The 27,588-nt window shown below is 38.7% G+C and overlaps 1 protein-coding gene and 1 long non-coding RNA gene across 2 annotated transcripts; one reads left to right on the forward strand and one right to left on the reverse strand.

Annotated features, from left to right (window-relative positions):
- Positions 1-939: 939 nt before the first annotated feature.
- On the reverse strand, positions 940-2,812 carry LOC140728425 (uncharacterized). The gene is made up of 2 exons (XR_012099064.1): positions 2,148-2,812; positions 940-1,117 (listed from the first exon to the last, which is right to left on the reverse strand). It is a non-coding gene; the product is annotated as an uncharacterized lncRNA (long non-coding RNA).
- On the forward strand, positions 1,878-26,694 carry LOC140728424 (nuclear factor erythroid 2-related factor 2-like). Its single transcript, XM_073047137.1, has 5 exons — positions 1,878-2,030; positions 22,541-22,810; positions 22,949-23,044; positions 23,455-23,637; positions 24,924-26,694. The coding sequence occupies exons 1-5, from the start codon at positions 1,992-1,994 to the stop codon at positions 26,160-26,162; spliced, it is 1,827 nt and encodes a 608-aa protein (XP_072903238.1). The 5' UTR covers positions 1,878-1,991; the 3' UTR covers positions 26,163-26,694.
- Positions 26,695-27,588: the final 894 nt, after the last annotated feature.

Here is a 27,588-nt window from a genome sequence, read left to right on the forward strand (position 1 = left end):
CCTCCCAGTTTCACCTATCACCTTGGGTTTCTCTCTCCCCTCCCCCACCTTTTAAATCTACTCCTCATCTTTCGTTTCCAGTCCTGCCGAAGGGTTGCGGCCCGAAACATTGACTGTACTCTTTTCCATGGCTGCCTGGCCTGCTGAGCTCCTCCAGCATTTTATGTGTGTTCTCAGCCTTGAATTGTCTTTTTTTTGTAAAAGGCAGTGACTTCTAGTTGCAAATTCTCCCAAAGCATTTTCTCTATCTCTGCACTTTCAAGCACTCTTAGCATCTGATAAGTTTCAATCCCCTCTCACTTTTCTAAACTGCAGGAGATCCAATCCAAGAAAGGAGTAAATCTTCCCTATTTTTGTTTTCAATTCCTCTAGCAATAATTTACAACACCTGTTTGCTTTCCTAATTTGTTATATGTAGAAATTATCCTTTTGTGAATCATGCACTGGGACACCCAAAACTTTTGGCATCTCAGACTTCGGCACTCACTCATCATCTCGATAATCTTACATTTTATTGCTTCTGCCAAAGTTCACATTTCCCTACTGTTCTACTCTTTTTGCAGATCTTTCCTAACTCACTTAATTTATCTGCGTCCCATAGTCACCTCATTATGTCCCCTCCACAACGTTCTTTCTCTGTGGCATCAGTATATCTAGCAATCATGTCTTTGGTGCTTGTTCCAAGTCATTTACACAATTTACATTTAAAAAAACGAAAGCCCCAGCAGCAATCACAATGGCACACCATTCATAACACCATGCCGCCATTCATTACAACAGGGCAACCAGAAAACCTGATTCATTTTATGCAACAGCTTTGACAGACCCTATTAGTTTTAATTTTAACTTAGTTAATTTAAAGATTCTGAAGTTACTCACTTGGAACAGTAAGCATGTGTAATTTTAAGAAACTATAAAAAGAAAATAATACCTCCAATGTTACATTAGGTGCTGTTTTAATATAGAACGGTTTTAAACAGCATTGTGCAATTACAAGAACGTCATTTCAGTGGGGAATTTTTGTCGGAGAATAATTTCCAGTCGTTGAGGAAGGTTCTGAGACCTGTTTGTGTAGGCGAGCCAGACATCATGTGATAGAATGGATTTTGTGGAAGTGCTTCAGAAGGGGAAAAAGAGTAAAACATTAATAAAATACTAATTTAAACTCCAAATTACGGTAGGTGTTTATCTTAAAATCGTTAAGACAAACCATGATCGACTATCGATATATTTTCCAATTCCATACTTAGAACTGGAAATATCTACAGAACACTTGGTATGTTATTACTGTATGTTACCTAATTGTTTGCAAAGTCAGTAAGGGCAGCATTCAACTACACTGATCTCCTACATGTCCTGCGCAAGTAATTTTCTAAGCCAGTGAGTTGGACAACATGCCGAAAGACTTAAATGACAACACGTTTCGTTCGTTAAATAGTCGGCAGTTTATCCAATTATTCTTTTACAAATGCCAATCATACTACGCCCAAATTGGAAAACATATGTTGATAAATTCACATATCTTTATCACGTAAACTTATTCATACAGTGCTTCACCAGTGAACATGTACTGTATGTCAAATTTGCAAGGGAAATGCTCATTCAGAAACGCAGATCCGCGCATTGAGAAACTGCGATTTATTTTTATGTGTTAAGCATCTCCAAGTCTGTCTTCTTTTGACAAATTCCAATCATACTACGCCCGGCTGATTATAATATACGTGTCGGAAGAGGCAACTCGCGATGATTGACAGACAAAGGCACTGGCGATTGGGGAGGATGGAACGGAATGACGCGTGGGCGTGACCTAAAAGATGATTGACGCGGCGCGCCGACCTGTTGTTTCACGCGGCGAGGCAGCTGGCGTCAGCCTGGGGGCGGGGCCTAACCGGAGCCTCGCGCTGCCCTGGGAGCTGCGTCAAAAGACCTGGAATAGCCAGATCGGCCGCACGTGATTTGCTATCCCGGGAACAGCGACGATTGGCGGAAGGATGATGGAGATCGAGCGCCCGCTGGCGCAGGAGCCGCAGGTAGTACGGTCGCCTGTTAGCGGCAGCAATTGCCACAGTCTGGGTACAAGTGGAGGGCGGGGGGGGGGGGGGGGGGGGGGGCGCAAAGTAGTAAACTTCCAGATAGTTTGCTCCCACCGCTTCAGCGTCCGCTGTCGCTAAACCGAATATCCACATTAAGACGTGCGGTTGTCATTCGTCTGGTTCAGAGAGCTCGGCGAACGGTTTGGGTTACATGTCATTCTCTTCCCACTCCGCGGTTTTGGTCAATGACTTTATTTCCTTGTCCATCCACTCCCACTCGAGCTTGTGTGGATGAGAAGCGAAACACTGAAACGTGGGCGTTCACCAAGAGCGTTATTTCCGATCCTGCGCCAAACTTATTACAATTGTGCAAAGTCATTCTGGAGCAGTGATAAACTGTTTTCAAAATGCTGTTTGGCACTATTATAGTTATATTAATGTCTTGGTCGGTAGAGCGTTTCCAGTCTTCTGATTTCTCTTAAAGGCTTTCATGTTGGCTGCCTTCTCACCCAACAGGGAAGGTTCCAGCTGATCTCTGATCTCCGCCCACAGGCTCTTACTGTAAGTGAGTGGCAGGAGTCCAGAATGACAGGTGATAGACAAGTCTGAAAAGAGTTGGTTCTTTCTTATTTGTCTTTAAACAAATGCAGAGATAAGGATTTTCTTCTGGTTTCTCCTTTAACCCTTAATCTTTTCCTCTTTCCATCCTTTAACGAGTGCACTTTTATTCCCTCAACTGAATTTGTCAGGAGTTAGTTTGGGCTCCTGACCCTTGGTATGAGTTGTAGCATTGTGGAGAAAATATTTTATAGGAAGTTAATAATTAATATAGATAATTTTACATATCGGTGTTGTGAAATGTTGGCTGAATAGTGAAGATCACGAGATACAGTTCTGCTTGGAGCCATTTTTACAGTGGGGTGCTGTAAACCATTGATCATAATCCCAGCTTCGTTTGCCAATTCTAGCAATTGTCCCATGTCTGGGGATACTGCATTTTCAGTAGAAATTAATTCTTTTTAGCCAAATAAAATAAACTGTCAATCAATAGATAAATTTACAATTTAAGGCTGTTGTAATTCCTGTACAACAGAGCTTTTGGTCTTTATTAGTATTGTTCATGCAGTATTTGAGTTATTTCAAGCTGTTGCCTTCAGGTAACATTCAAATTACTACCTTTGTGTTAGTAGTTTATGAATAAAATTCACATCTCTTTTCTTGCTTTCCTTTCAAAAAGATGTGTGCTGATCAGATTGGCTTTATTGGAGATATTACAACTAATTCTTTTCACATGATCATCAAAATATATATATAAAATTGTAGTACATATCTAGAGGAGCCAAGTCTAGGGTTTTTCATTCCGATCCTTTCTGATGAGTTATATATTTGATATGCACAGCTAGTGACAAGAAGAGGTGGCAAGTGAATGTGAGATCAGATTGAAGACACTGGGCTAAAGTCAGTTTCAGGGCTTTTTTGGATTGGACGTGTAGGATCATTTGGTGTGTGGTGTGCTAACTTGGAGAATTCAAGCAGAGCTGTTTGACGTGCCAGATGTGATGTTTGACAGAACATGCAGAATAGGAATGTGCAAGCAAGGATTCAGCCTACAGTGATGGTACTGAAGGTGTGGTATTTTTCAAAGCCAAATCTTGTAGCCGCTAAGTGTTTTTGGCATTCACTTCTGTGAGTGGCAGTGGCAGAAAAACTTTTAATATATATGAGTGGAAAATGTCGGAAACTTGATGTGGCTCTGTTGACGCTGTCTGTCCTCGGAATACTCATTCAAAATGGCCCAGTTGCCACCAACTAGGCAATTGCACAGGTGTGCAGCTCTCTCACGTTGACTTGATATGAGCAAGACCTTGTATGCTGGAGGTACAAGGGACACACTAGATTAGTCCAGGTCGGGGTACTATCCATGTATTGAAATCTGAGTAAAGAGGTAGATTCAGGAATGTGAAAAGAAGTATATTGTGCACCTGAAGAGGGAGTTGCCAGCAGTACATTAGTAACTAATCAGTTGATAGTATCAGCATCAGTGTAAGCATTGACATACCTGCAGGTTGTTTGTTTATTGGGCAAGGTATGAGATAACAATATCTTAAGAACTTTTTGTTAGGGTGATGTAAAGTTGTATTAAGTCCCTTTGGAGGAATTTCTCCATTTCAGGGGTTGGTAGTGCAGACGTAGTTCAGTCAGTCTCCAATGGTAGTTATTGGGCCAGAGCAGGGGCTCCCAACCTGGGGTCCATGGACCCTTTGCTTAATGGTATTGGTCCATGACATACAAAGGTTGGGAACCCCTGGGCTAGAGCCATGTACTGACAATCTTGGGCATTGATAGAATGGAAACATTTGAGGTGGGATGATGTCAAGATCCTGAAACCCCAGAAGTTGTGGGAACCTACAGCTACATATCCAACAATATCATGATGGAAAATAAGACATTGATATCCACAGTTTCCATAATGTGGGAAAGCATGCAGAAGTATATATTGGGAGGAGAGCATGGTGGAAAGAGGCAAAACTTTATGGAAGGAAGTGTGATAACTGGGATTGATGTAGATAGAGAAGAGACCATTTGATAAGTTGTTGTGAGAGGCTTGAGCATTCTGGTTAGAGAAACAAATGAGTGGGAAGGTTTCTAGAGAGGAGAGAAACACAGAAGTTCAGCCAACGTACTGTATGTAAAGATTGCATCCAAGAGGATAGTTTGAGATTGCAGTGAGATTGCATCACATTTTATAGAAAGATGATTCTTTCCAACACAATGGTGATAAGAATTGAAGATTATTATAGAAGAGAGCTTTATAAATGTTAAGAGTGGAAAGGGCATTTTTTAAAAATCATGTAGATTTGCCATGTTGACTGTTTGACTATCTACCAGCAAATGCTGTGCACTTTTGCCTCAATTGTCAGATCAAAACCTCAGACCTGGCATAAAACTCCCAGTCTACTGAGCAACAGTGATCCCTGATCTCCCATATGCTCTTCAAACCTGAGATTATAACTAAGAACACACATGGTCAAATTGTTATGAGTGTTTATTGTCACATAATTTGGACAATTCAAAAATCTGTAGATTTATCTTCAGCTAAGTTTATATTTCTGTACCATGTATACCTTTTGTCAATAGTTGTATATTAGTCGTATAATTTTATTGTATGTAAATAGCTAATACAGTCATTTAATATGTATGTAGTTATTCTTAAGGATTTGTTACTTGGTTTTTTGGGTGTGTACATATCTTTTTAAGTATTTTGCAATACCATGCCATGAGACATCTGATACGTGGTTACATCATCAATTGCTCATAGCTACAGTTGGGCATTGTTAGTTCTGAAAAAAGGATATTTGTCAACAAGCTCTACTTGAAGTTGTGAAGAATCCATGGATACTTCGTTGCACTAAACTGTATTATAAACTTTATAACTTTGTTATAAACTTTATTGTGGTGAATTCTGAGGACACTGCTTTGGGAAGTATTTCAGAATCAGGCTTATTATCACTGGCATGTGACGTGAAATTTATTAACTTAGCAGCAGTTCAATGCAATACATAATCTATCAAAGAGAAAAAAATAAAATAAAAACATAATAAATAAACAAGTAAATCACATACATATACTGAATAGATTTTTTAAAATGTGCAACAACAGCAATACTGTATATTTTTTTAAAAAGTGAGGTGTTGTCCAAAGCTGTAATGTCCATTTAGGAATCAGATGTCAGAGGGGAAGAAGCTGTTCCTGAATCACTGAGTGTGTGCCTTTAGGCTTCTGTATCTCCTACCTGATGGTAACAGTGAGAAAAGGGCATGCCCTGGGTGCTGGAGGTTCTTAATAATGGATGCTACCTTTCTGAGACACTGCTCCCTAAAGATGTCCTGGGTACTTTGTAGGCTAATGCCCAAGATGGAGCTGACTAGACTTAAAACCTAAAGCAGCTTCTTTCGGTCCTGTGCAGTAGCCCCTCCATACCAGCCACTGATGCAGCCTGTCAGAATGCTCTCCACGGTACAACTATGTAAGTTTTTGAGTGTATTTGTTGACATGCCAAATCTCTTCAAACTCCTAATAAAGTATAGCCATTGTATTGCCTTCTTTATAACTACATCGATATGTTGGGACCAGGTTAGATCCTCGGAGATCTTGACGCCCAGAAACTTGAAGCTGCTCACTCTCTCCACTTCTGATCCCTCTATGTGGATTGGTATGTGTTCCTTCGTCTTGCCTTTCCTAAAGTTCACAATCAGCTCTTTCGTCTTACTGACATTGATTGCCAGGTCCTAGTGTCCTAGAAAGGGCGAGGAACATTAATCAGGAATGAGACATGTCTGTTACATGTATGATTAGAAATGCTCATGAACATAGAACATTGCAGCACCGTACAGGCCCTCAGCCCATAATGTTGTGCTAACCCTTTAACCTACTCTATGATCAAATTGATGCTTCCCTCCTACATAACCCACCGCTTTTCTCTTATCCATGTGCCTATCTAAGATGTTGTGGTCACTCTTCTTTTGGAGCAAAACAAACAATGTTCAAAATGTTGAAGTCTTTATAGATCAATGAAAAATTGCTTCCAGTGATAAAAGATCCATGACTGGAATACATGGAGTTAAGGTACTACCCAAAGAATCAGAAGCAACATGCTAAAACAATTTTTGAGCAACATGTTGATATAAATTGGAATGCATCCCCTGAAACAAATGTAAAAACAGGTTTAATATCACCTCTCAAAATGAAAAATGGATAAGTAGATGTTAAGAAATAAAAGTGCTCTGCTGAGGAAAATGGGGCTTAAAAATTGGAATGGAAGCACAGTCTCTGAATACTTCCTTGAGATTCGTACGTGGTTGTGGAAATACTGCAGGTAAATGAACGTATCTGAGCAAGGAAGGGAAGCATTTGAAAATAATATAATATAAAATGTTGAAAAGAGAACCATTGAAAGTTATTTGAAGTTTGGAAAACAACAAAACTAAGACTTATACCAGGTCATTTAGTTGCATTGTGCATTAATGTAAAACCTTCAACACAGCAAAGTGTGTAATGGTGCTTGCTTGACAGGCAAACTATTAAACAAAATGTAACAACACGTTGCTTAAGATGAACAAAAAAAGAGTTTTTTTTTAAATGTGGGAGGGACTGTGTGATGAAGGGATCTGAAGATTTTTGAACCTTGGGACCTAAAGGTTTGCAGAGACTAAAGGCAGGAATGTTGCAGAACTATAATAGGTATGAAGGAGGTTAAGGAGGGGTGGAGTGTGGGTGGGAATTAAAGGCATTCAGAACTGGGAGTTTCTGGATTGCTTTAGGGATTCAGGTTGGGATATAAACATTAAGTGAATGACAAAACATGGAAGAAGGCCCAAAGCTAAAATACTTTTGCATCTGTTCCCTTCATTAAAGTTGATGGTTCCCAGCATCTTATGTTAAACCTTTATTTTGCTGGCTACTACAGATCTTGCTCTCCTTGTCCCAAAAAGTACTCATACACAAAGGATATAGATAAATCTTTCAGCTTTCAAATGTGTTCCTGCACTGTTTGTTAACATCAAATAGTATGTAATTTACTTTGCATGATGTTTGGCATTACATGCTGTTCCTAAAATCTGAAATGGGGAAATAGTTATTTTGGATTTTGAGTGGAGTTCAAAACTTAGTGTAGTAAATCTATGGATCTGTAATCCATGTCCGTGTCTGTAGTTCTCTCTTTGGAGAATTTTGTTTGACCTTCGTGTTAATATGATGTCCATACAAAATAAAATAATGGGAAGAAAATAATTGATCGTATTTCCTCTCATTTTGGAGAACTGGGGATCTGTTGGTGGTTAATAACTTTGGAAAAGTGCTTACATACAATGGTAGTATGCTGATATATTGTTACAAGAAAAATCTGCAAATTTGAAAATAGTTGATTCCTCTTGAAGAAAGTAATTGAATGAAGCTAAAACCTTTCTCTCAAATGTCAGTCCACAATATAGCTACTGTCAGATTTTGTTTGATGTGCCAATAGATGTAATTTACGTGAACTGATGTTTGAGTGAAAAGTTTGTTCATGATGTAATAGAGATATATAGTCGCTTTTATGTTGCTAAACTCCTGACCTGTCATCTTAATTCTCTATCTCACTCTGATCTGTGTTTGACCTCTTCAGTTGTTCCAGATAATCTAAAGGTATGTTCAAGGGATGGTGTTTTATCTTTCTACTTGGCACATACCTGCCCTGAGGACAAAATATCTTCAGATAGCAGGTTTTTCTTGATGGTACCAGCATTAACCAATTGTGATAAGCTGCTGTTAACCTGATGTTTATTGTGCTGCTGTTTATTGTCTGCAGCCTAGCATTTAACGCAATTGTACCCTCAGACCTAATAAATGAGCTCCAAAGCCTGAGCCTCTGTACCTCCCTCTGCAAATGGATTCTTGACTTCCTCACAGGGAGACCAGTCTGTGTGGATTGAAAGTAACATCTTGCTGACAAATCATGCTTGCGCAACTCAAGGATGCGTGCTTAGCCCACTGCTCTACTTTCTCTACACCCATCTTTTTAATATCACCTCCTTACAGATCAGTTTCAACCAATAAGCTTTCACTACCCCTTTAGGTGGCACCACCATCTCTCTTCATTCAGTTCCTCTTTGTCTCCATTTTAATCACAGTAACTTCCTTTGCTCTCTCCACACCTCTCCCCATTCCTGTCCGTGCTTCTCTGCATTTGATTCCTAACTTTTTTCAGTTCCAACAAAATGTTACAGACCTGAACAATTAATTCAGTTTCCCTCCTCATAAATGCTTGTCCTGCTGAGTATTTCCAATACTTAGTTCAGATTTTTCAATATCTGCAGTTTGTTTTGTTGTAGTTTTCTACTCACAAAGTAAATTCCCTTGTATAGTGGTGTTGGAACAGCTTGTGTAGAGGAGCATACATGTTCAGTTTTCCCACTGGTATGTTGTCAGAACTACAGACTATAAGTTGCATCCTGTTCATTTTTACTGATTTGTCATGTATGTTAACAGGAATATTGAAGGATGCTAATTAAGTTGTGATATTATTTTGAAACTATCTTGCTTTAATCATCACTAGTTTCTAAGTGTACAAATTTACTTTTCTTTTTCTATTATTATGTATGGCATTGTACTGCTGCCCAAAGTTAACAAATTTCGTGACACATGCTGGTGATATTAAACCTGATTCTGATTCTATGTAAATCAAATATCCCTTGTGATACCAAGGGTATGCATGCTATAAATCTGGTGTGCTATGTCAGTAAATTAAATGTATCATCAGACTTGCAGTGATTGAAGGGTTAATATTGTGAAACGTGAATACTGTGAGAAATCGTGCCAGCCCTAGGAGGAAGGTAATGTAGCTTTTATCTGGATTTCAAAAGTAAGATAAGAGTCTAATGTTTGTACTGTTTGCTTTTGAGATGAATTAATTATTAGCAAAGTTCTTTACAAGTGATGCACTCACACTTATTTGCAATTGACCCATCAACTGAAGCGTGGTTCAATCTTTAAGATTTTCTAAAATATATATTTAATTCATTGAAAAGAGGGAAGAAGATGGTGGTTTGCAGCACACTCTTGCCTGTGCTTGTACTTTGCAAACTTTAAGGAACATTCATTATTTAATAGGCTGAAATCCACGATATGTGTGGTTATATCTTTAATATGTTCACTTTGAATAAAGGGCAAAGTTCAATGTCAGTAGGTGTAAGTTGTGTTTTAACAGTTAAGTCATACATTACATATCATGTTTGTATTTATTAATTAGGGTTTGATATCGCAGAAAAGTCAATGTTTATTTGCCAATTGTGCATTGAGTGGCTGCTAAGCCACGAAAGAGGGCATTTGAGATTCAAACCCATTCAAGGCTCAAATTTACTTACCACATATGTTTACATATATTAGGAATGAGCTGTGTTATGTTGGCATAACATACAACAAAAAACATTCAACAATTACAAAGATTAAAAAAGTATATAAAATTAATGTTAGAAGTACAGATATTGAGTACAATGTGCATAAATAAATACCAGCATGTATTTACAATGTGAAAAGCATGATAAAAAGTCACAAACACAAGAAAATCTGCAGATGCTGATGTTTTGAAAAGATAAAACATGTTATTTAAATCTGAAAAGCAATGGGGAAAAAAACTTGCTAAACTTGAGAAAGTCTGCAGATGCTGGAAATCCAAGCAACATGGACAAAATGTTGAAGGAACTCAGCAGGTCAGGCAGCACTGATTTTTTAAAAACAAGAGTAAGACAGTTGATAATTTCGACTTTTGAAGGGGGAAGTTGCCAGAATAAAAAAGGTGGTGGTGGGGGAGGGGTAATAGGCTAACTGGAAGGAGATAGATGAATCCAGGTGAATGGGAAAGACCTTGGGCTGGAGAAAAAGGAATCTGATAGGAGAGGAGAGTGGACCATGGGAGAAAGGGAAGTAGGAGGAAGGACTGCTGGGGGTGGGGGGGTGGAGTGATAGGTGGGAGAGAAGAAGTAAAAGGTCAGGGTGGGGAATGGAGGAAGGGGGTGGATTTTGTTCACCAGAAGTGATTTAACATGTTTATAGTGGAGTTATATAGAGATCAAACCTGGTGAGAATAACAGATGCCCTTTTCTAAGAAAGTGATGAACCCGATGTGTGGTCATCATTACTAATAACAGAATTTAAAATAAAATCATTAACTGAGCATAAATTCCACAGGTGCCACAGGAGGGTCTTAATTCCAGTGTCTGGATTGTTGAATTGCAATCACCAGTTAGTAGCTGTATTCAAGATGCAGAGAATTCAGCAGTAAGGAAACTTGGTGGGGTCCTTGATAAATAGTCAATCCACCATCACCTCCACTGAAATTTAACTTGCCCTCCAATGCAGTCTTTTGTAGGAGGGAAAGGTACCAGTCACTGATAACATTTAGTGTTTCACTGTTCCTGTCTGGAATAGTGCCTTCTGAACTTTGGTGGAGAAATGCAAGATAAATTGTTCAAGCAATAAATGCCTTATCGTACAATAAGTGCAGCAGATTGTTAGGGGATGGTTTTATCTTGCAGTTTTGTAAATATGAAACCTAAATATTGGGTGTGTATTCCATTGTCATGGGATTGCACTGTAAGGATTGTACTTGTGCAGGCTTAGGATCCAGTCAAACCTGTAAACAAAGCTTTCAGTGTAACAATACAGGGTAATGTACAGAAAAAGCATTTTTTTTAAACATTACCTTTCCTTAACCTTGTTCCAAGATGCTTCACAAGAGTGAGTGTTAAGAATCTTGACAATATCTGTATATATATTTTTTCAAAATAATATATGATAAGATGTATTTTAACAAATCACTATGGTCAAAGAAGTATGTGGTAAAATAGGCAAGGTATAAGGGGGAAGGAAATGTCACAGTCTGGGGTCCAAACAGCTGAAGGTGCAGCTATGAATAGTTGGGTTGCAGAGGTTGGAATCGAATGAGCATGGTGATCCTGGAGGATTGTAGGCTGCATTGAAAGACTGCATTCCTGATGAAGAGATAATGACAAATAATGGAACAAAAGCAGAACTTTAAAAGCAACCTAACAGGTTGAATCAGTGACTGTAGGACAGAAGGGTGTAGCAGTTAGCATGACACTGTTACAGCTCAGGGCATTGGAGTTGAGTTGCTGTGCCGGCTGTAAGGAGATTTTCCCCGTGACCATGCTGGCTTCCTCTGGGTGCTCCGGTTTCCGCCTGCAGTCCAGTTAGTATGCTAATTCGTCTTTGTTCAGTGTTAAATAGGTTTGTTGCTGGGCAGCACAGCTGGTTAGGCTGGAAGGACCTGTTCTGCGGTGTATCTCTAAGCAGGGCTGATTGTTCCCTACTCTCCATTCTTCATTCTTAAAATTTTCTTTAGAGATACAGCACAGTAACAGGCCCTTCCAGACCAAGGAGCCTGCGAAGCTCAATGCACTCATGAGATCAATTCATCACTAACCTGTATGTCTTTGGAATGTGGAAGGAGACAGGAGTCCCATGGTCACAGTGAGACTGCCCAGACTCTTCAGAGACAATGGCAGAATTGAACCCGGATCACTGACACTGCAGTAGCGTTATGCTGACCACTGCGCTACCATGCCACCCTACAGGGACCCAGCACCATAGATGATCTTTTATGCTTTTGTTTATAGTCTAAACAATGTAAATATACATTTTGACAATGACAGCTGGATGGTAATTAGAAAGTGGGAAACGTCCCCAATGTTTGTTTTTCATTTTCCATTTGCTCTAATGTTTGAGTTCAGTTGTAGAATATTTATCATTCAGGTCACACTGCAGATAGAACCTGCACTTTGAAACTGGTTTATCTACTGGAGGAAGTCCAAGTAGGTTAACTGTCAAGTTGTGAATACCTCAATAATGAAGTTCAGGCTATCTTTCTTTAACCTTCATTTTAGATATGTGTGCAGTCTTGTCAGCATGTTTTAGAATTCATTCTCTCACAAATGAGAGATCTGTAATATTCAACTCGGCCAGTTGCATTTCTCTAGAATCTGTATCAAGGCTGTTCAAAAGCTGAAAATAGCTTGTTAGAGTGAATTCTGCAATGAGTCGCCATTATGGACTCTGAGAAACCTTTCAAGTATTCAGCCAGATATGATTATTTTGAAACGCCAATTACCAAATACAGAAAAACAGACTTATTGAATCTTTACATTTTCAAATATTGTTTCTTATCTGTTTTTAAATATGGCATGAAACATCTTGGGAGAAATTGTATATCTTGGCCTTTAAGTGCTTTGAATGGCCTTCTGTGGTGGGAGTTAACTTACTCTACTCAGTATCTGTTTGTGCAGAGCCTTATCCTGGGGTGTGATAATGTCATGTGCTTTCTGCCTAGGAGAGTGCTAATCTAAAAGTATTGCAAGTGAACAGCATTCATAAAGGTGAACGGAGAGGGAAAACAATTATCCTTGCGTGTCTGAAGAGAAGTAACGTTTTTAAAGTAGAAAACAGTGATATTAATAGAATTGGAAGCAAGATGAGCAAAAACTGTTTTGAAAATCGCATGAGACTAACTAAAATGGAGGGTGCTTGAAGCTCCAGTAAGTGTCCTTCTTCATTTGCCTGTATTTTTTTTTTCTGTGCTCCCTATTCCCCACAACATCACGTCTTCTGCGTATTATGTAAAAGTCTTGAATTTCTAGCTGTGTCTCTGCGAGTTATGTCTTCTGTTCATTCGGGTATATAAGCAAGTATCTTTTTAAAGTTGAATCAACTTACTATTTCTTTTTAACTATTTTGTTTGTGTGTGTGTGTGTGTGTGTTTCTATCCTCCTTCCACCGTACTACTTTTGAACACTACGTTTGTACCTGGTGTTTTTTGTTCAGTTGCAAACTGATATGGCATGTTTCCAGATGAAGACTGAAGTGCCAGTTCTGTGCTGTCCACCTTTACTTTTCATTTCATTTCTTTTGTACTCTGCTTCCTTCACTGCATTTCACTTGTGTGCAATGTCAATGTTTTATTTTAGATTTTAAAACTTGGGCAAATTGCTTAGTAGTTGACATGAAATCCATTTGATAATATTTAACGTTAATGTCCCTTTCAGATATGGTATCATCATGTTAATTAGTTTGAGAGAATGCGATCGGATTTGTGTTCAGTAGATTATGACACTTTGAAGGAAGGTCAAATGCTTGCTTATTTATAATAGAAGCTAAAATATGCTGTCACTTTAAATGGGGGGAACAGATGCTGGAAATCTGAAATAAAAATGCAGAGTAGTGAAAATGCTCATCTATGGGGAGAGAATGTAGCAGGAAGATCGTCAACCAAAAATTGCTAACTTAGCCATTGCCAAATTTTTGAATGACCTTTTCAGCAACTTTTCCCTGATTTTTACAGTTCTATTACGTGTTCTTTAACATGAAAGCAGGCCATGCGGTTCACTTTGAATATTTTCATAAGTTAGCTGGGTAGTTGTCTGTTGTGTCTGGCTTGCGCAGAAGAGTTTTTAAAATGGAGAAGCTGTTGCACCGGGGCAGTTCCGCACTCGACCTCAGAAGTCGGGTCCAGCGGCACGAACAAGTGTCACAAACTGGGGTCTGGCTTGGTTGCAGTGGATGACCATGACTACTTCTGTGCTTCGCCATGCCCTTTGCTCTCCGTGGAGTGTTGCAGCATCACCTTCCTGACCGTTCGAATCTCACTGTAGATCTCATCCGCTCAGTCTGCCAGAGGGGACTTTGCAAGCTCGGACAGACTTGTCTCACCGGGTATGAGGCCACCGGCTACCCCTAACTGGTTCAGCCTACCTGTCAAAGGGCTGTACCAGGGTGTGACCACTATTGCATGCAAACAGGTGAGAGCTGAGTTACCTAGCTTTTACTTCAATATTTTAATGCTACCCCACATTGCAGTAATTTTGCACAGAAGCAATTTTTATTTCTCTACTGGACTGATGATTCCATGTGTGTGACTTTTAGTTTTAGGCCAGTACAAGTCAAAACTTTTACTCCACCTCCAACATGCCAAGCATCTAGCTAATATCAATTATGTTAGATCAGCTTTTTGCTGGAGAGAAAAAAAACCCAGCTTCCTTCGTCTCTTCTGTTAGTGTAAATGTTTTCATAGCATATTTTTTGCAATCATTTTAACGTTAGAGGAAAACAGACACTGCGTGTTTAGAAACCCTGATAAATAACAATGAAACATGAAATAAACATCTTCCAACATACTGCAAACCAGTTTACTGTATTATACATCCTCTGCTGATTGCTGGGCACTGATATTGAATCTGTTGATCACTTCTTTATAACAAATTTGTTATAAGGTGTTGAATTATTTTGAGAAAGCTGTATTTAGGCAGATTTACAAAATTTTCTTGTGTCTGGTTTTGACAAAATTAAGTTCAAATAAATGAAACAGTTTATTTTACTGGCTCTGAATCACAGTCCTAAGGAAGGCTAAGGTTGAAAATTGGGAGTAGACTCCTCTAGAATTGTAGCAAAATTATAAAACTGGTTGGAATTGTGGATGGAGTGGGGTGTGTGTTAAAATGAAAAAAAAACCATATCTCTTAATCGGTGCACAGTTGAACTTAAGTTTAAATACATCTTCAACGGATCATTGATGTAGAAAGTGAAAAGCTGAAGTCCCAAAACTGACCACTGAAGAACTCCACTAGTTATTAACAGCCATCATGAAAAGGATCCCTTTATCTCCAGTCAACCAATCTACTATCCATTCTAGTACATTACCACAAACACCATAAGGCTTTTCTTTGTTTAGTAGCTTCATTTGAAGCACCTTGTCAAATCCAAGTAAGTAACATCCACTGACTCGCTCAATGAACTCTTAACAGATTCGTTAGGCAAGATCTCTCCTTAGTAAAACTGCTGCTTTCTCTCTTTTTATTAAGTATTTCCAAAATCTCATAAATTTCATCCTTAATGATGGACTCTAAAATCTTACCAATCACTGAGGTTAGACTAACCACCCTATTGTTTATCCTGTCTTTCTTAATCAGGTTACTTGTGATTTTCCAGTCTTCTGGCACCCTCCCTGACTCCAGTGATTATTAAAAGGTCACACTAATTCCTCCGTAATCTCTTCAGCTATCTTGGAATTCGGGAATGCAGTCTTCCAGTCCAGGTGATTTATCCACCTTTAGGCCACTACACTCACCTCTGCCCCTTGACTCTTTTGAATTGCTAGCATGTTATTGGTGTCTTTCACCATGAAGACTGATATAAAGTACTTAGTTAGCTCCCTCCACCATTGCTACTTCTCCAGCGTCATTTTCAAGTGGTTTAAAGTCCACTCTTACCATTTATGTATCTAAAAAGACTTTTGGAATCTCATTATTTTCTGTTTATCCTTGTATTTCATCTTCTTTTCCCTTGTGGCTTTTCCAGTTGTCCACTGTTGTCTTTTAAAGGTTTTTCCAATCCCCTGGCTTCCCACTAATTTCTGCAGTATTGGGCAGCACAGTAACGTAGTGGTTAGCACAATACTTTACAGTACAGGTGACCCGGGTTCAATTCCCCACCGTTGTACGTTCTCCCTGTGACCACGTGGGTTTTCTCCGGGTCCTCTGGTTTCCTTCTACAGTCCAAAGATGGACCGGTTGGTAGGTTAATTGGAAATCATCCCATGATTAGGCTATGATTAAATCAGGGTTTGCTAGGCAGCACGGCTGGAAGGTGCCTATTCCATACTGTATCTCAATAAGTAATTACATATTTATGCCTTCCTTTTTATTTATATTCTGTCGCTCACTTCCCTTGTCAGCCTTGGTTGTCATGTCTTCCCCTTCTTCTTTGGGATGAAATCCCCCTGGGCCTTCCGAATTACTCCTAGAAATATCTGCTATTGCTACTCCACCATTTTCCCAGCTAGGATCCCCTTCCAGTCGACTCTGGCCAGCTCTACCCTCATGCCTCTGTAGTTGTCTTTACTCAATTGCAATACTGTTATGTTAGATTTAAGTTTCTCTCTCTCAAACTAAAGGGTGAATTCTATCATGTTATGGTCACTATCTCCGAAGAGATTCTTCACTTTAAGCTACCTGATCAAATCTGCCCCATTAAGTGACGAAAATCCAGATTTGCTTGTTCCCTAGTGGGGTCTATCACAAGCTGCTCTCAAAGGCAGTTCGTGGACATTTCACAAATTCCTTTTCTTGCTATTATGAGGAAGGCTAATGACTTCCTTAAAATTCTATTGCCTGATCTGCCTGTTTAAAATAGATTGATCACCCCTCCCTGATCTGTTGAAGCTTTAATGCCTTAGGAGCTTTGAATGTTTTCTCATTTAGTGTTAATGCTTAAATCTGAACCCACTCAGAGAATTTGTGCATAATTTCTGGCATTCTAGAACAGCTTTAAACTTCTAATTGTTTATGTCTGTTTAGCTTTACTTCAACATTATAAAACTACACATGCTGGAAATCTGAAATAACATAAATTACTGGAATCACTTACAGTGTTTTAGGAGAGAGTAAAGATGGATTAATATTGTGGATGGGTAATCTTACAGCAGAACTCACTACTTTGGATATAAACAGAAAAGGCAAATTATCTGATATTGTTTTCAAGATTGAATTCTGTAGGCTGCAATGTGCTCAGATGGAGATAAGGTGCTCTTCCTCAAGTTCATATAGGTCAGAATGAAGGATTAAGGTGAACGGCAGTGGAAGCTCAGTGGACTAAATAGATGTGCTCCACTAAGTGGTCACCCCCCCCCCCCATTGTATACATCTTTGTTAATTGCCTATTCAAATTTATTAAACCACTGAAACTGATGGGGTTGGGGTGAGGTGGGGTGGGGTAGTGGGGGTGGGGGGGTGGGGGTAGAAACTGAACTTGACCAGGAACTTCAAATGAAAACACAACCTCCTGGAATCTCACAAGACCCATTTCCAACATTTTCTGTTTTTTGTTTCTGTAGTTTTTATTTTCAGGGACTTTAAGCATATATATTAATATAAAATCTCATGCTGTATGACTGTATTTGATGAGAGGAGAGGGGCGATATATCTGAGATATTGATCCATGGGCACTATTCCAAAGAAATCAATATTTTTAGCTGCTATACTAATTGTCAGATTTTTGCAACAATTCATGGTTTTTGTTTTCCTTGTGTAAATGCAGTGCTTTGCGTCTTTGCTTAAAGTTCTCTGATTATTGTTCTCTATGTAGAAAGTCCAGTTGCATCCCATCTGGTATACCTTCTCCAAGCAAGGTTGGTATATCCATAAATAAAATTTAAAATATCCTTACTTATACTAACTCTGACTTCAATTTCGCACAGCCATAATTTCTCAATTTTTCCTGATGTCTTGCATCCTTCACTAAATGTCTTTTACATCTTCTACAACATAATTTGTTCTTTGTTCTTGAGAAACCATCAGATGCACCTGGATGGGAGAGTCACGGGGTGAAGTTCTGCAATATTTTCTATAACTTTTTATTCTAGTAAATCTTGAATCACGCCCACAATACAACATCAAAGCTGTAAGACCTTGAAATTTTGGAACCATAAAATTTTGAGGTTTTCAGGATTTCAAATCTCTGTAGCTGAAGCAAGAAACAAATAAGGTGGCATAGAATATTTATGAAGGCATGAAAGCCAGGTTTATTGTCACTGACATACAGTATGTTGTGAAATTTGTTGTTTTGTGGCAGCAATGTAGTGCAAGACAAAAAAACTAAGTTACAATAAATAAAATAGTGCAAAGTAAAATATATAAAAGAATGCAGATTGCTATTTGAGTTCTATAAATGGAATTGCAGTACCATGACTAACTTTGATCTCCATCTTGGCATACATTCCAAATTTCTATATCTATAGCAAGGCAGTACATTAAACATAGACTGATGATTATTCAGTTTCTTTGAAGAAATAGAGCTGAAATGATGTAAACACTGATTTAATTTGTGCCTCTCAGTAGCAATATCCATGCATTACTAATCACTTACTGGGAAACTTGCTAACGAGGGCTACCATCATCTTTCTGGTGTATATAAGAAGCATGAGCATGTCATAGGTACTGTAGTTTAACCTGTTATGTTTAGACCAGAGGGGTGGGATGTGGTAGTGAACTGTGCTCCATATATGGAGGGATGAAAGTTTAAACTTTGTGGCTGGTGCTCATCAAATCTGGCTGTTAAAGACCAGGTTAACATGGATTAGTTGAGTAGTATGGGTTTGGCCAGATGGACTTTCAAGGCGATAAGAGCTCTGGAAAAATACTAGGGTACCATTGAAGTTAAGGTTATTGTAGCTGGGGATGGTAATGGGGACAAGTTTCGGCTACCTATTCAATGTTGTGCACTTCAACTAGCCTCTGACGACCAAGTCCAGCTCCTGGCCTTCAGGTATGGCTTGGCTACTAAGCCCGGTGGAACCATTTCTACTGACAGGAGAAGGGGCAAAGGTAGGTTACTGGCACCTTAAAACCATTCGCTTCAGGCAAATTGTTGGCAGCTTACCTAGGAGAAGGACAACTGATCTCAAACCTCTGCTGCCTTGTAGTTATACCCACTCATGGGGAAGGCTTCAGGAGTGAGCCTCCAAGAGAAAAATCCAGAACTTAGTGACTGAGTTCAATGCTGACTGGCAACTCCTGCGACACTGCTGCTACTAGACTGTTTCAGCCTCTGCCGTTCCTTTGGGTTCATCAGATGCGTGGAGAGAGGGAGCTTGCTACATGGGCAACAGCTTGCTCTCCATATCATACTGCCCAGGCTTGCGTATCCAGACATCCACAGTGGACATTGACCAATGGAGGTCTCATTGTTGAAGCTAGAGTCGAGGGTGATTAAGTATGAGTGAAGGAAAGGGGAATTATTTGTGATGGAGAGGGTGAAGTGAAGGAAAACTTGGTGATCGATGAATTTCTACAAGCGGAAAGAGGAATTGTTTGTGATGGAGAGGATGCAAAGTGAGAAATATTGTTTATTGTTCACAGTTCCTCCATGCTATTTAATCTGGATTCTGTGTAAATTTCTGAGTATACAGTTTATGATGAGGATTGAACTTGTAATTTCCTAATATTTAGTCAGGGGTTAGATTTTGGCCCTAGCATGATTACGCAGTCTGACAGCAGCATCTAATTGATAAGAGTTTTGAGAGCGAGCAGGGTGTCACAGCTGATCCCGGATATTTTAATGATGGTACCAATGAACAGAAGAGGGCATTACATCTCTGGAGCTTTCCAAGAACTGACCCTAGGATCTTTCAGGCATGTTACCCTGTGTTTTCCCTACCCCTACCATCGCTCACTAACTGCAGCCTACATTATTAACAGCTTGGAGTTCAGATACAGTATGATAACCCAGAATATCCCCCAGTTCCCAGAGCATTATAAATGTTCATGAAATACCAGTGACTTTGGGTCCAATCCAACGTGATGTTGGGGATGAAGTGAAGGGCTAATATGGCTCCCAGAGATGTCTATGATTTGTGTATCAGGGTATTCTGGAGAATATTTTAATTTTATGATAGAAAATTAAAGAAGAATTTCCATTCTCCTGCCCCCGAAGAAAATTAAAGAAGAATTTCCATTCTCCTGCCCCCAAAGTAATTACCTTGCCAACATAAATTGTTAACTGTATTTTTTTTATTAGGGAGGACAGCTCTACAAAGTTGCACCATCCAATAGAGTGCAAGTTGACAACATTGCTGATTATTTCATTGTTCCGTGCATGTTTGTAATGATTAACTAGCCCTGCACATCTATTGCATCTTTCCATATCATTAATTGTGTTCTGTCAGTATGTTTGCAAATCATCATCTTTGATTTATTTTTAAATCATATACCTTAAAATTGCAAAACCCAAACCACTGGAGCAACACTGCCAGTCAGACTGCATCTCTGAAGCAAATGGACAGATGATGTTTCAGGTTGACGCCCTAATGTGGAGTCTCAGTTTAAAACATTGACTTTGCTTTTAGCTCCACAGTTGCTACCTGACTTGCTAAGTTCCTCAGAGTTCATCGTCTGCCATCTCGTGTCTCCTTCTCACATTTTCACAATTCTTTCCTTGGTTACACAAACACCCTGTTTTTTGTTGTGTGACTTGTGAGTCAGTGCCAATGGTCACTCATGCTTCAGAATGAAAAATGGAAATGAGTGATTAAAAAGCTAAATCGTTTTCCAAATTAGGCATTAAAGTTGTACAAAAGTGTAACAGTAGTGGGAACTTAACCCACTGACTCTTTATGGTTCTCTGCATCAGAGTCAAAAACATCATTGTTATTCCTCGGATGATATCTGGGGAAAGTGCTTGAGTTAAAGGCCAATTCTTCTTGAGTTGCTATCATGTATTCTGCACTTGGCTCCCAAATAAGTGACATGGGCATGCAGCAAGGTCCCCAGACCTCTGAATCACAGGAGAACTGTACCTGTATGAATAGCCCTTGTATAATATTTTTGTGCTGCAGTTCAAATAGAAATGGTTGCACAGAGCACAGCAGAGCAGGTATCTGTTACTTGTTTTTCCCCTGTTCCTTCCTCTATGTTGGTCAATATGCAAATCAGCTCATTCTTGTGGTTATAGGATTGAGTGAGCATTTCCCTTGTGCACGGCCATGGAGTCAGATGAGACCTTCACTTCCAGTAAGATGATGCAATATGTTGAGCAATGAAGGAAATGAAGATGCCTTCTGTTCAGGTCTTCATAATGCATGAATTGTCTCCTCTTTCCCTTTAGCTGTAAATGGCATAGTTTGTGTCGGAGTATTGGATTACTTTGTGGAATGGAGTACAGGTATCTGCAAATTGTACATTAAAATGTTGGCTGTAATTATGTTGAAATATTAAGTGTTGCTAAGAAACAATATTTCTAAATCCATCTGAAGTGCAGTAACTTTTATAATAAGCTGTCGCTGTGGAGTTAACGGGAGATCACAATCTGCAATGCTGACTAAATACGAAAATGCAAAGGCACTTCTCTGCTTAGATACAAAGGCTGCATTTATATGCCATATGATATAGCCCCTCCCTGTTCTCTTTCAAAGCAGAATACCCTGTTCGTATCCAGTATTAAAGAAGTAATTGTGGAACTTGCTTGTCAAATTGAGGTTAGTTCATACAGCAGTTTTAAAGTTCCACTAGATGTCAGCAGCTTTACCTCACAAAACTAAAATACATATGGTTAGCAATTTGAAACTTTAATAAATATCTTAAAAGACTAAATTCATTTCTACATTAGGGACTGACATGAAATGGTGGTACTTCATTTCACTCTGTGCCAGCATTATCGAAGATTAGAAAGTGTTTTAACCAAACTTGGACTAGAGAACCTAGTGTTATCTGGTCACATTTCACAATTGTGTGAACTATTGTCCTTTGCACTTTAGGTCATTCTTTAATGTAATCGTAAAACTAACGGCTGTTTGGTTCACTCTTTCCAAAACTGTGCATTTCCTCTCAGCTCCGCAATCCTGAAATTAAAATTCAGGTTCCACGAATTTTTTTTTAATGAAAATGGATTTTTTTTTTTATAGTGAAATGTAGCTAAGTATGTGGGTTGTTTGGAAGAGTTAAAACTGTAAACCATGAAACCAAATTCACTTTATACACTGAGATGTGATTTCTGAACATCCTATCATTAGTTATTTTCCATTTTCAGCTTGTTTTTGGATATACATGAACCTGTAATAACTGAAATCCTTTGGCCCTGTGATGCATATCTGAGATGCACTCACCTTTGTTTCAGGGTGCATACTTCAAATTCTGCTGCACTATTTTAGCACTTTAACTTTCTTAGTAGAAGCCAGTTATCTTATCCCAGCTGCGAAATGATTATTTGTGTGAATTCTGAACTTGTTCTTGGTATAACAGTGCATATTAGTGATACAATGCTTGGAACTAATTCATTTATTTCCACCTACTTTTAAATTGGGTAGCAGTACTTAACCCTCTCTGCCTCTGTATGATGTGTGTTAAACTCTCGCTGGCACAGTTCACTGGAGTGATCCTACTTTGACAAGCATTTTTCTTTTTTTGAAACAGAGCCTAGATTTAATTGACATCCTGTGGAGGCAGGACATAGACCTTGGTGTCGTCCGTGAAGATTTTGATTATAACTACAGACAAAAGGAGTACGAACTAGAGAAACAGAAGAAACTCGAGAAGGAAAAGCAGGACCAGTTGCAGAAGGAACAAGAGAAGGCTTTGCTGGCACAGCTGCAGTTAGATGAAGAGACAGGTGAATTTGTTGCTATTCGGCCAGCAAAGCAAAGTGAAAACAAAATCCCAGGAGAAATCTCAGAATCTGCGCAGGTAAATCCATTTTGAACAGCCCTGTAAAATATCTATTTTAACATACGCAAGAACTTGCATGTATATTAAACTATTTCATTTTTTTTCTATTTTCTCCCACTCATTTAAAATAAATGTTGATGACCAATATTAATTCAGATTGCAAAGACAGTAGAGAGAGATGATGGAGCTTTGTCGTTTGATGAATGTATGCAGCTTCTCGCCGAGTCATTTCCATTTGTAGATGACATAGAGGTGGGTCCTTTTTTACCATCCAAATGCACGCCTCAGAAAGGTGCACATTCAGTCCATAATTCTTTATTAACCATTGGTGAAATGTTTAAAAACAATGGATGCCTGCAGTTGAAGGCATAGAATTTTATTTGTTGTTTCAAAACAGATCATATTTACTATTTATCAAAATTGAAAACTGCATAGATTTGAAATGACTGATTCTATTTTTTCAAAACCTTAACAGTAGAAGTTATTTTATTTAACTGTCTTCTTATCGTCACAATAGACACATTTAATAGCTTTAATGAGGAAATGTAACTGTTAGATACAGGGAGCTTAATTAGTTCCTCTAAGATATTTGTAATGCAGACCAGAAAAGGGTTGGGCAGCAGCAAAGACATTTTTTAATTAGGAAAAAATATCGTTTTTAGTCTCATACAGTTCCACTTGAGCCTTCTGTTCCAGTTCCGGCTCAAACCAGTTCACAGTCAATGGCTCCATATCAGGCTCAGCAAGCTGCTCCTTCAAACCTTTCATCCACAACACCTGAACCAAACTCTCTGGAGGATTTGGAGCAAACCTGGCAAGAGCTACTCTCAATCCCGGAGCTTCAGGTAAATACAATAGCTGAATTCAACACTCAACACAGAGGGTAACAAACACTCAGAGAATTCAGACCTGTAATATACTGTTTGTGCACTGAACAAACCCCGCCATTGTCCCTGATTATATTAATCTGACAGTCAGGATCCAGCTCCACTTACTTTTTACTTCAGTTGCATATTACGTGACCTTAATTTGTGTCTTAGTGTGCGTGTTTAAATGAAATACGCAGACATTTTAAACAATGAAAGCTTTCATCATTCGTGATTTATCTGCATTTCTGATTGGAGGATTTAATCATACAACATGCAATACTATTTGAGTTTAATTATTGTACTCGAGCGAACTATATTATTTTAGGACAGGTTGCAGAGATAATGAATAAACCTCATTTCATCAAGTTTACATAAATTATATTCAATATAGAGAATTCTACACTGGGCCATCACAGGTTAATGATGCCAAAGGAAATATAATTGAAGTAAGCATAAGAAATTTTACAGATTAACTTTTAGTTTTTATTTTCTAAGTTTGAAACTGGATCTCAGTGCAGAACTTCATTACATTGAACTCTCTGAGACCCTTTCCAGGACAGCAGAACCACACTGACCTTTGGCCAACTTTCTTTTGCTCTTGACTGTATATGTTTGTGTGTATGTATGTGTACATTTTATACACACACACACACACACACACAAACTTTATATACAAATATATAAAATAATAAAATATATTCTTTTTTTTAGAAAAGGCAAATGGAAAGCTTCAACCTTTGAAACACTGCCTGCCCGTGTTAGCATCTTTAGAACCCTTCAACAGTTGAATCATTTTTTACTCAAAATATTAATCTGGCATCTTCTACTAAACAAAGACGGGGCATTTATTTGAGAACAGACTTGTTTGCTACTTTTGTTCCATGACAAAATTTTCCACCAAGTGCAGCTAAACATTTTAAACTCCTGTGTGTAATACAGGTGTTTGCCTTGTGAAGTAGTCCTGATAACTAAATATTAAGCAGTAAAGACTGGCTTCTTGGTTTCATATTTATCTCAATTTTTCTAAATGCTTCACTGCTTTTTATTTCAGTAACTCTGATATAGTTATAGACACTCTCAATGCAAAAAAATCAACAGAATGTTGTTCATATTTTCATCAAATAAATATATCTCAACTGGCAGTCTAACATGCCCACCCCATCATAAATTTAAAAGTCCAATTTAAGGAAATATTTTAATTTAAAAAATAAAGGTGTTTGTTGACCTTTCCTGATCTATTTGTGTCACTTTTTCCGATACAGTGTCTGTACATGCAGAATGATAACATCACTAGTACTGGATTGACTGGATATACTTCCAAGAGCAAACCTCCCAAGATGCCAAGTGACACCTATAGCTTCAGTGCAAACCTGCCAGATGACCATGTGGCTGGCAGCAATCCCAGTTTCCTTTCCCTCTTTGAAGAAGTAATGCCGCCTGAAAGTCCCACACTCCACCAGCTCAAAACAAATACGTCTGATGGCATGAACCCCTCATTCAGCAACAGTCCTTACAGTGATCTGTTCTTCTCCACACCTCTGGGCACCCAGAGGAACAGCAACATTCCCCAGCACACCAATATGAACGACTCACTTACGAGCATTCTGGATGATACCCTTCTTGAACAAATCAACATCTCACACTTGAAAGTGGATAAGGAGTTTGCTTGTAAGAAGCCATCAAATTTGCCTGAGGTTCTGGATTCTGACTCGGGCCTGTCCATGTGCTCGAGCTCTGGTGGCCCCTCCCCTGGTAATTCAGTGCAATCGTCCATTTGTGGAGATCCATCTCACAGTTATAGTGACTCTGAAGTAGATGAGATGGAGAGCAGTCCTGGCTGTGTTCAGCCTGAATTTGCAGAATTGTACCCAATGCATTTCCAAAATGACGGACATTTTCAGGCACCCTCTGTTGACCTTACAAAGTCAAATAAGAGCCCCAAACTTTACACGAAAGAAGCGAAGGATGATCTGCCAGTGAGCCCCGGCCACAGTAAAACCCCGTTCATCAAAGACAAGCATTCTAAACGAGTGGAAGTTCGGCTCACTAGAGATGAGCAACGGGCTAAAGCACTCAATGTTCCTTTCTCTGTCAGAAAGATTATTAACCTTCCCGTCGACGATTTCAATGAAATGGTTTCCAAGTATCAGCTAAGTGAGGCTCAGCTCGCTCTCATTCGTGACATCCGTCGCCGTGGCAAAAACAAGGTCGCAGCTCAGAACTGCCGCAAGCGCAAACTGGAAAATATAGTTGGTCTCGAACATGATCTGGATCAGCTTAAAGATGAAAAAGAGGAACTTCTCCAAGAAAAGGAGGAGCATGCCAAAAACCTCCTTCACATCAAACAACAGCTGAACAGTCTGTACCATGAGGTTTTCAGTATGCTACGAGATGAAGATGGAAATCCGTATTCTCCATCCGAGTACTCACTACAGCAGACCAGCGACGGCAGTGTTTTCCTCGTTCCCCGGAGCAAGAAACTGGAAATAAAGAGAGAATGAAATTCCAAAGTTTTGTTTATTGTATTTTTTTTAAATGAGAAGCCGAAACCTGTGTGAATTGCAAGTTTTAAAACTTTAAAACGTTTTGTTATCATATGTTAATGAGTCTCCTATGCAAAGAAAGATTATTACCATTTTTCATGGTTTCTGGTTTCTTGAAGGTGAGACAGAGAGTGTTAGCTGAAGATTGACTGAAAAATGGTCTCTTGCCTAGTTCTTTTAATATTGATTATTTCTGTGCACTGCTTATTACATCTATTCTTAGAGCTCTTGTATAGTTTTGTAAATACTGCACATCTTATTTATATATGCAGATATATATATCCCATTTACTATTAAATTGAAGGTCTTTCATAGAATTATAAAAATTATTTTAGTAAGCTAATGCTTCTTCTGTTGCAAGTGCCTGTTTTATACTTTTTTATTACATTTCAAAAATAGATAAATGGAAGAATTAAAAATGTATGACTTCATTTCTTTGCTTTATATAGAAAAGTTATTAAATAAACTGTATCTTTAACCATTGCAAAAATCTTGCCTTGTTTCATGAAAGTGTCACCTCTGCAACTTAAGTATTTTGATATATTTTTTAAAAAAACAAAGAATTCCATATGCTGGGAATCTGACGTTATAAACATTGAAAACACTTGCATTCTGCCAACACATGCAGAGCAAGAAACAAGAGTTCATTTTTAATATTTAATTATGTTCTCATAAAACATTCGAAGTCTGAAACACCAGTTCTTTCCTTATCGCCATAGGAGTTGACTCACTTGCTGAGTATTTCCATTTGTTTTTGAATTGTGTATTTAAAAGATTGGGTCTTTACTAAAATGTTAGTTGATTCATAAATCAATAGAAGCAGGCCCTTCAAGCCTGCTCTATTATTTGATACAACTCTAGTTGATGATCTGTCTCGATACCATCTTCCCACACCCTACCCTTGCCCCACAATGTCTTACTGACTCCAAATTCTACTAGTTACTTTTAGCAACTTGATCTTTACAATCTTTTGTAATTAAAGGTATTGAACCTGTGGAATTCATTTAGTTTCATCTCATTCCTAGATCTTTTGCTCCTAAACCCGAGGGTGATCCCTCTTTTAGAGCCCCAGCCACAAGACGCTTGCTGCATGCAGTCTGTAAGGTTCCCTACTCATTCTGCAAAATTCAAAAACAAACCAGGTGGACTTAATTCCTCCTCATACCGACTGATGTCAGACTAACCAGTCTGTGGGTTCCAGTATTTTTGTCCATTTTCTAAATAGGGAATGGTTTACCATCTTCCAATCTGCATGAATGTATTCAAAACTCAATCAATGCAGTTCTCAAAATGGAAACCTATACAAGTGCTGTTTCCAGAGTTCCCTTCTTTCGTACTTGAGATACAGTCAATAAAGCTCTGGAGATCTACGGCTTTCAGTCTC

Source organism: Hemitrygon akajei, chromosome 5, assembly GCF_048418815.1.
Source record: "Hemitrygon akajei chromosome 5, sHemAka1.3, whole genome shotgun sequence".
In the NCBI taxonomy this organism is placed as follows: Eukaryota; Metazoa; Chordata; class Chondrichthyes; order Myliobatiformes; family Dasyatidae; genus Hemitrygon; species Hemitrygon akajei.

Excerpts from the sequence above, each read along its gene's own strand:
- LOC140728424 (XM_073047137.1), top strand. The coding sequence starts at position 1,992 with ATGATGGAGATCGAGCGCCCGCTGGCGCAGGAGCCGCAG. Across the intron at positions 23,045-23,454 it reads CATTTGTAGATGACATAGAG|TCTCATACAGTTCCACTTGA; the intron begins GTGGGTCCTTTT and ends TATCGTTTTTAG. Across the intron at positions 23,638-24,923 it reads TCTCAATCCCGGAGCTTCAG|TGTCTGTACATGCAGAATGA; the intron begins GTAAATACAATA and ends TTTCCGATACAG.